We start from the raw sequence: 8,828 nt of genomic DNA, 5'->3' as shown, positions 1-8,828 counted from the left end.
TCTTTTTTACTGACCGGTAATGGGATCGCAACCCTTGATGTTGCGCCCGCACCGCGCTCAACCAGTGAGCGGGAACTGGTCTCCACATGGGATCCGAACCCTCAGCGGGAGCGCCTCCGCGCTCCCAAGCTGCGCACTCTCCAGTGCGCCACTGGGCTGGCCCTTTCCCCAGCTTCTAAGTTCAACAATTCAGGATTCAACAGAAAGTGAGGTGGGTTTACCAGTCCCCCCTCCTCCCCACCTTTGGTAGTTCCTGGATTACCATCTTTGTCTCCTTTTCTTGTCAAGCTGTCAGCCTCTCAGCCTCCCTTAACACTTGTTGTTAAAGGCTGCCGTTAACATGTTTATCCCTAAAACTGAACGAAGTTGATCCCAGACTGTCCACTCCATCAGATGCCTGGCCAAAGCAAGCACAAATACTCTCTCGGAATATCATCCTAGACCTCAAATTATTCAGTCTTTAAAATGTAATCTGCTAGATGTACATGTATACCCAGACACACACACGCGCGCGCGCGCGCTTCCTCTTAAGGATAAAAGTAGATCCAAATGCAGGGTTTCCCTCCCTAGATCGTGCCTCAGTGAGGATCTTTTACATTCTTTGATGCCTTCAAGCATATGTTTAGTGTGTGTGTTCAAGTCTTTATCATGGAAGTTTGTCATATGCAAAAAATAAAAAAAAAAGTACAAAAGAATCCTCTTTGTCTCTGACATACTCCAGTAGTTTTTGATGGCTTCCTTGCTTATGCTATGACAAGGTGTTCCAAGTGCCTCATTTATTTCCTACCCCTGACCTGGTATTAGACATTTCTGTAAGAAGCTCTGGTTCCTGATAGTTTTTGCTAGGGGTGTTCTTTTAAATTTCATTTTGATTTTGTAGCTGTCAGGACTGTCTAAATTACTAGTTCATTGTTACCAGGAGTTGGCTATTCTTTACATGATACTTGCAGGTGGTCTTCCCAAATCCATCAGGGACCCTGAGGGATTGCTTGTTATCCATGGTTTTAGGCAGAGATGGTTGTGCTGTGGACCTTTGGCCAATCTGTATGGATACCTTTTCCCCCTTAGTCTTCCCAGCCTCTGGTAACCACTTTTCTACTGTCTACTTCTATGAGATCACCTTTTTAGATTTCCGTATAGGGTGAGATCATGAAGTGTTTATCCCTCTGTTTCTGTCTTACTTCACTTAACATATTTTTCTCCAGATTCATCCGTGTTGTTGCAAATGACAGGATTTCATTATTTTTTTATGGCTTAATAGTATTCCATTGCGTATACTACATTTTCTTTATCCAATCATCCATTGATGGACACTTAAGTCAATTCCTTATGTTGGCTAGAGTGAATAGTGCTGCAGTAAACATGGGAGAACTCTATTGTACATACTGATTTCATTTCCTTTGGGGATACAGTAGTTCTCCCTTATCTTTGGGGGATATGTTCCAAGACCCCCAGTGGATGCCTAAAACTTCGGATAGTAGTGAACCCTATATATACTATCTTTTTTCCTGTACGTATGTACCTATAGCTAAAGTGTAATTTATAAATTAGGCACAGTAAGAGATTAACAATAGTAATAAAGTAGCACAGTAATAACAATGTACTGTAAAATTGTCAGTGTGGCCTCTTTTTCAAACTATTTTATTGTACTGTACTCACCTATTTTCAGTACTTGATTGACCACAAGTTAATGAAACCATGGAAAGTGAAACCATGGATAAGGGGAGACTGTTGTATACCCAGTGGTGCAATTGCTGGATCCAAACTAAATATTTCTGATTACATACACATGTAACTGTCTTTGACAACAGTTTTAAGACAACTTGTCGACAGCCCAAACTTCAGTATACTCTCGACATGCTTGGCTACTAGTGTTTTTGTATACTTTTCCATTAGTGATCCAGTATTTTTGCTTGAACAGTTTCTAAATCTGTTTTCTTTTTATAAGTAGCACTGTTTGATGATAGCAGCTGGCAACCAATATTTTGATATGTAGCTTCTACTTTGTGGTTATTACTGCTTTCATATTTGAAGTGTTGAAATACTCATTTCTTAACGTTTTGGAGACAGAATACATTGTCATTGATTTTTGTGGAATCTTATTCCCTTATGGAAGCAATCTTATGTGTTTATTTTTAAAATAGGAGATTTATCTCAGCAATGCTACTTGGGGTCTCTATGACTTTGACAAATTATTTTGGCTTCTGTGCTGCAGTTTGTCAAAAGACAAAATTACAACAAGTTTAGTTTAAGATCTTAATTGGCTTTTATTTGTGACTCTAGAATTGGGCAACACCTTATTCCATCCAATAGATTGAGTGTTCCAGTGAGCTGAGCCGAGGAGGTTGGCTTTCTAGACAGAAAAGGTCTATGGAAGGCAGAAACAGAACAAAACGCAGATTGGTTGCTTCAAAGTAATTTTCCTTGTAAAGATTAAAGCAGAGGGAACTAACTCTCTTATCATGCTGTTTAAAACTGGCCTGTTTGGGGATTTAGTATTATCTCTCTCTCTCTCTCCTGATTTCTTGGTAGGTCAGATAGGCAGCTTAGTTTTGGCTTACTGGCATAGAACTTCAGCGTGAGTAACTCCATTTTAGCTTGGTCTATTGGACCTAGTGCAGGAGCTCAGTCCAAACCTATGGCCTCCTATAAATTTTATTTAACAAGATTTTAATTTCCAAAGTTTTTCAATAGTAATAGTCCATATCTTATATGGTGGTTATGAGTAGTATATGAGTTAATACACATAAAGCATTTAAAACAGTGTTTGACACATTGTGAATGATCAGTGAACATTCATTTTCTAGTAAGTAGTTTGAGAATCTTGTGATCCCCTTTGATTTTGGGGGGATGGTGTGGGGGTTGTGGGGGCAGCTGACCTTCATGGGAATCTGAACCCTTGACACTTGGTGTTGTCAGCACCATGCTCTAACCAACTGAGCTAACTTGCAGCCCTGTGATTCCCTTTGAGATCATTATAGAAGGAGTTTTGAGTTTAAAAACTTACGTTCATAACACATTTTAAAAAGTTATTTACTAAAATTTCAAGTCTGGATACATAGCTACATTTAATTATTATGAACTTAGCAAAGGAAAGTTCAGGATCTTTTCCCCCCAGCTTTTTATTATGAAAAGCTTCTAACTGAAAAGTTCAAAGAATAACATTAGTGAACATTAATATGCCCTTCACCTAGGTTTAAAAAGAAGTTGCCATATTCACTTTATTCCTTGTACATGTATCACTTCTTTTCCTGAATCATTTGAAATTAACTTGCAGACATGAGTTTACCTTTGTAGACATATATGTGTTTCCTAAGAATGAGTATTTCTCATGCATAACCACAGGTGCTTGTTGTGCTTTTAAAGTTTAATGAGAATTCCGTAATATCTAATGTTTAGTCTCTATTTAAGTTTCCCAATTGTCTTAAATGTCTTCTGTAGCTTTGTTACCCCCAAAACCATCTGTTCAGGGTTTACTCATTGTGGTTAATTGTTGGGTCCCATTAGTTTCTTTTCATCTAGAGCAGGATGTCTACCTTTTTTCTTTTTTATGACATTGACTTTTTGAAGGGTGTGGCACAATTATCATTTTATAAGCTCTGCCTTTCTGAATTTGTCTCCTCATGGTTTCTGATTTGCTCCTGCATCACCTGTATTTCCTATAAACTGGGAATTAGGTGTAAAGCCTTGACTGGATGCAGGTAGAACATTTTTTGACAAGAACAGTTTATAAGTGATGTGGTGTAATTTGTATCATATCACATCTAGAAGTGGATAAAGTGAGGGTGACTCACTTAGTGGGGTTGTTTGATCTCTGAGGTGGTAACAAAGGGCCAGATCTTGCCATTTGTAAAGCATCGTTTCTCCTTTTGCAGTTAGCAGGTAATCTGTGGTACCATACACATTTTGTTCTCCAGCAACCTTTTACCTGATGGTTTTAGCATCTGTTGATGGGTTTCTAAATACAGAACTGTCTTTTTTTTTTTTTTTTTTTTGGCCTTGTAGTTAAGGTCCTTTGACATTTTCCGTAACACTTGAAAAGAACTTTTATAACTCTGCTATCCTAGAAATGAGATTTTGCTTCCTTATTTATTAACTTAAGGTAAAGATGGTGTGTTTTTCAAAAACTCAAACAAATTAAGTTCAGCCTTTTCCAGCCAAAAGAGCAGGATTTGTTTTAGGAAAAGCTCTATCTAATTCATCTGAATTTTCAAAGCATTATATGGCAACTATTGAAACAAAACCAGGGTTTGGTTAGTTATTACTCTTTAGTGTTTTCTTTTTGATTTGTCTCTTTATTACTTTCTGGTCTTAAGAGGAATTGGAATAAAATTAGGCGATTTAAGTATTTATTAATTGCAGCTCAAAAATGGGGAAGGACTTTCATCTGAAATTTTGCATTCTTACCTTGTTCACACAGTCCCTTGTATTCACTGCAACTCTTCATCTTTCTTAAAAGTTTTAAAAGTTTGTTAACAAGTCGAACTTGAAAATTTTAATGAAGTGGAAAGTAACAGAAAATATTGCTCCGATAAGCTTAAATCTGCAAGTGAGAAGACTGCATGCTTTAGAACATTAGTAAGTAAAGTTTTCATGTCATAGAATGAATTAATTTATTAAGCTAGGATAAATTGATATTTGTGAAGGTTAAAATTTTACTTAATCTCTGAAGTAGTTTTATAAAGGGGCAGAAAGAGGGAGTTGAAATCATGGGATTTTTTTTTAAAGTTGGCAAATACTGTGTTAATTATTGTGAGCTGATGGAAATATTCTAGTGGTAAGAGAGAGATGTATGCAGAGGACAAGGAAGGGATTGATTAACAAGTAACAGAGTTGAACTTAACATGGCTCAGGGATAGTTCATATGTATATCCAGGAGCAAAGGGTACAGATCAGTTGGTCAATTTGGTAGTGCAGTGATGAGTAGTTCTCTTTCATTTGCTTCTGTTTTTCTAGCAAATATCAAGCTTATCTGCTGAGCGTGTGGGTAGTATTGTTGAATGCTCAGTTGAGATAATGAAATTATAAATTTGAAGTGAAATTTTGTATGTTTTTCTTATCCATGTTTAGTTGTTTTAAGTTGTAAGCACCGTAGGAAGGGATTTGGGTTAGGGTTTTGCCACATAGCAGTGACAGGAAGAGAGGGTAAGAAAATTGAGAAAAGCAAGGGGGTAACTATCGTGATTGTGATAGACCATCCATGGGATCTGAGTGATGAGGTAATTAGGCCCTGAGGGAAACAACAGGACAGTAAAACAATTTTAATGCTATAGATTGGAGGTACTGGTTGCATCACAGAATTGTTGGGCTGAGAGTGTTAGTATAAGAAAACTGGAATAAGCGGTGGTGATTTTGAGTGTGGGATGCTTGAAATAAAGATTTCAGAGGTATTACAGTTATTGGTGATTGAAAAGGTCTTGGTTGTGACTTATGGAAGTAGGTGGCTGAAGTGCGCGGTAGGTAGTTTGAAGTGAGGATGTCTAAGAACTAAGGGAGCAGGTGTTGAAAGGATCATATGTGTGGATGTTGGGGTTGCCAGAAATGTTGATGGGAGTCATGGTGTAAAGGAAGTAAACCAGATACTTCAATAAGTGTGTGCAGATGACTGGAAGATTAGTAGGTAGGAGATGTGATAAAAAGGGATTGCTGTTATTACTAGTATTATGGTATGTGCTACCAAATTGAGGTTTAGGGGTAGAAGAAATTGTGTAAGGATATGCAGTGAGGAATATATAAACAATCACGATTTGAGGAAGATATTGATGGGTAGGGTCATATGGAGATAGTAGACAGCATTTTACTGAAAACAGACTGCCTTCTGGAGAGATTTGTGCAGGCAGGGAGAAAAGGGTGATAAGTTCCCATTAGATAGATTGCTGTGAAAAGAGAGTTGAATGAGGGAAGCTTAGATTTCTGGTGCTGAATGAGGTAAAAGAGGGATGTAAAGCTTGGTGTGGCTTTTTGGAGAGGCTCTTAGGGAAAAATAGGTAAGCAACCAGTTGTCCTGATGGCCTTCATCTTAGGCCTAGTCTCTGTAGGTCATGGAGGTGGTGAGACGGGCTGGGTGTAGCTTTTAGTAAGACCATGTGAAACATTGGAGACCTTACTTAAACCATGCACTGGTAAGAGTTACCCCCAGAAAAGGTGCTACTCCTGTTTTTTCTCAGTATATTTATTGCCATTTGACATACTATATATTTTCTTTACTGATTTGTTTGCTGTTCCCCCTTCCTACCTAAGCTTCAAACAGTGTGCATTCTGAATATTTTTGAATGAATTAATTATAAAGTCATTGGTTTTTAATCTGTCTTCCTTGAATAATAAAAAAAAGTTTATATAGTTTAGAATTTTAGCCAAACTGTTTTCTTCCTCCCACATTAGACTTTTTAATATTTTAACTATTTTGTTATATTTTAGTCTCTAGACAATTAATCATCCTCTTCAATTCTTAACCTCGTGAACACATGGCCATAAGTTGTAGACATAAAGAGGAATACACGAGAACTGAATGTAGTTATGTGGTTTGTGTTTTATGAGAACATATATGAAAATATGTTTCATTATGTGGATTGTAAATTCCCAGAACCAAATTTGGTTTAATGATAAAACTGCTTCCATAAAAAAAAAAAAAAAAAAAAAAAAAAAAAAAAAAAAACACTTAACATTTGCATAGATTAGGAAGTTTCTTTGAGGCTCCTCTGAAGTTACTGGACCTTTCCTCTAGCTTCTGGAAGTTTGGGAGCAGAAAGGGAAAAGCAAAGTCTTGTTGGTTATGATCCTTTCTCTTGCCCAAGACCCTTGACCCACTGATCTTTCACCTAGCTGTCACTGTCTTGAACATAACTTCCCAAGCTCCCCCCTGCCCCCCCCCCCCCATAACCCTGTACCTGCCACCACACTCTGGTTCTTTGTGTACTATAAGGGAGATGGGCCACGCCAGTCTAAATATTTTCTGAAATCCCCGCATCCACACTTTTCTGAGTTCTAGCAGCAGAATGTGTTTGTTAGCATGTAGTGGGGAAGCAAGCTGATCTCTGAGGAACTTTTGGGTCTTGCAGATGTCCCAGGCTTCCTCTTTTGAAGGGTCGTCTATGACCTCCTTTTCTTCCTTCTACTTTGTCCTGTCCTAGGAACCCAGGTCTCGGAAATAAAGTTAATTGCTTTGGGGCAAAGTGCATTTTAGCTAATACATATGTCTAAAATTTTGTCGTTTAATGGCTCACTAGGCATAATTTTGGTCTCTTGTTGCCCTAGTAATGAACTATTTCACTATTTTACAGAGTGCTTGTGGTTTCACGTATTTTTGCTGAACTTGTAGAAGAGACACGTGGATGGTGGATTAACAAGAACACTGACATTCTGTGAAAAGTTTCAAATTGGAGAATATTGAATTTTCACCCTAGTCCAGCAGCTCTGCTGCTCACTTAAATACAGATGAATGAAGACCCCATTCGGGAAGACACCTGGCCAGCGGTCCAGAGCTGATGCAGGTAGGCAATGAGGTTCTGCGCATGTTTTAGTATAGTGCATTTAAAAGTGTGAAATTGAAGAGCATTTTCACACAGTACCTAGTAGATTGCTATTCTTGAAGCTTTGTGATTTCCAGTATTTTTTTTTTTTAATACATATACATATGTGAAAAAACAGAGTTAGTTTCTTCAAAGGTAGGGATCACACTAATTTTTTTCTGTATAACCTAGTGAGTTATAGATATCCAGTAAATTTAGCAAGTGAATTGTAAGTACCTGTTTAATAGGATTATAGTAAAATAAAGGAGTTATTTCTTTCTGAAAGAAGAAATGAAAGTGAGGTTTTAGACAAGTATTGGATTTAGTGAAAATAAGGATATTGAGAGCAGCTTTAAGGAAAAAAGATAAACTTTGAGTTTTTTGTATGTTTCTGTAAAGGAACTTTACTAGTATGGAAAGAAATGAGTATTTAACAGAAATTACATTAATTCTTATTTTTGTGGCACACAGCTAACAACTAGAAGTTTAGACTTTTGCTGATTTTTAACCCCCAAAAGCAAAGACAAATAAAATTTTATAGGTGCACTATAAGATAGGTAAATGATATTTTCTTTAGGACTTAACATTTAGATATACATTTGAATGTTGAAAATAGTGTCATAACATTTTAAGGTTTTTTGATAATGAATCTGAGAATTATGCTAGCCAAGTTATTATTAATATTACAAGATGATTGCTGTGTGTTTTAGAACTATTTCTTAAATTTATTTACTACTGTTATTTGTAGATCCTTTGTAGAAATAGCCACAAGGATTAAGATTTCTGAGTACTGTTTATCTTATTTATATTAGGTTCTCTTTTATAAAGATTAAATGTTTAATATTTGTCAATAAAATTAATTTGGGATAGTGATGTCATCTGAGAGCCTATTATTATTCAGAATCCCAGCTCTTTTAATAGCTGTATAAACATTGGTGTATTTCTTAGCCTTGAGCCTTAATTTTTATCATTTAAAAAATGGGACTGTTAATGTAACTATTGGAGTTAAGGACTAAATGAGATAATAGATAATGTGTGTCAGGTAAACAAACACCTGTTTACCTAGGTGCCTGACACATTTAATAGCACTATGATTCTTGATCATACTGTTTATAATAAAATATTTTTATTCATTTCATCAATTGAATAAATTGTTTTCAGGTTTTTACTGACTAGTTAAACCTCTCAGGTGGCTGTCATTTGAAATAGTAATTCATTTTTCAAAGTTTTTAATGCGTGCTATTCAAATTCAGCACTCCTGTTTTCCTTATTGAATTGGAAGTTATCCTCTTATTAGGAAAGCTGGCTGATCAAAGTGTT

The 8,828-nt window shown here is 36.6% G+C and overlaps 1 protein-coding gene across 5 annotated transcripts in view; it reads left to right on the top strand.

Moving 5' to 3' along the window:
- The window catches only part of SPIN1 (spindlin 1), a 74,224-nt gene that overhangs the window by 20,554 nt on the left and 44,842 nt on the right, over positions 1–8,828 (top strand). For 4 of the 5 annotated variants that reach the window (XM_008589640.1, XM_008589639.1, XM_008589636.1 and 1 more), the window contains exon 2: positions 7,281–7,490. In XM_008589640.1, the coding sequence (XP_008587862.1) occupies positions 7,439–7,490 (52 nt within the window). In that variant the 5' untranslated portion in view covers positions 7,281–7,438. Of the gene's footprint in view, positions 1–4,513; positions 4,579–7,280; positions 7,491–8,828 lie in introns of those variants that run through there. The other variant, XM_008589637.1, reaches the window with a different exon arrangement.

This window comes from Galeopterus variegatus, unplaced genomic scaffold (genome assembly GCF_000696425.1).
Source record: "Galeopterus variegatus unplaced genomic scaffold, G_variegatus-3.0.2 Scaffold5562, whole genome shotgun sequence".
In the NCBI taxonomy this organism is placed as follows: Eukaryota; Metazoa; Chordata; class Mammalia; order Dermoptera; family Cynocephalidae; genus Galeopterus; species Galeopterus variegatus.
This window is presented reverse-complemented; position numbering and strand designations above follow the sequence as displayed.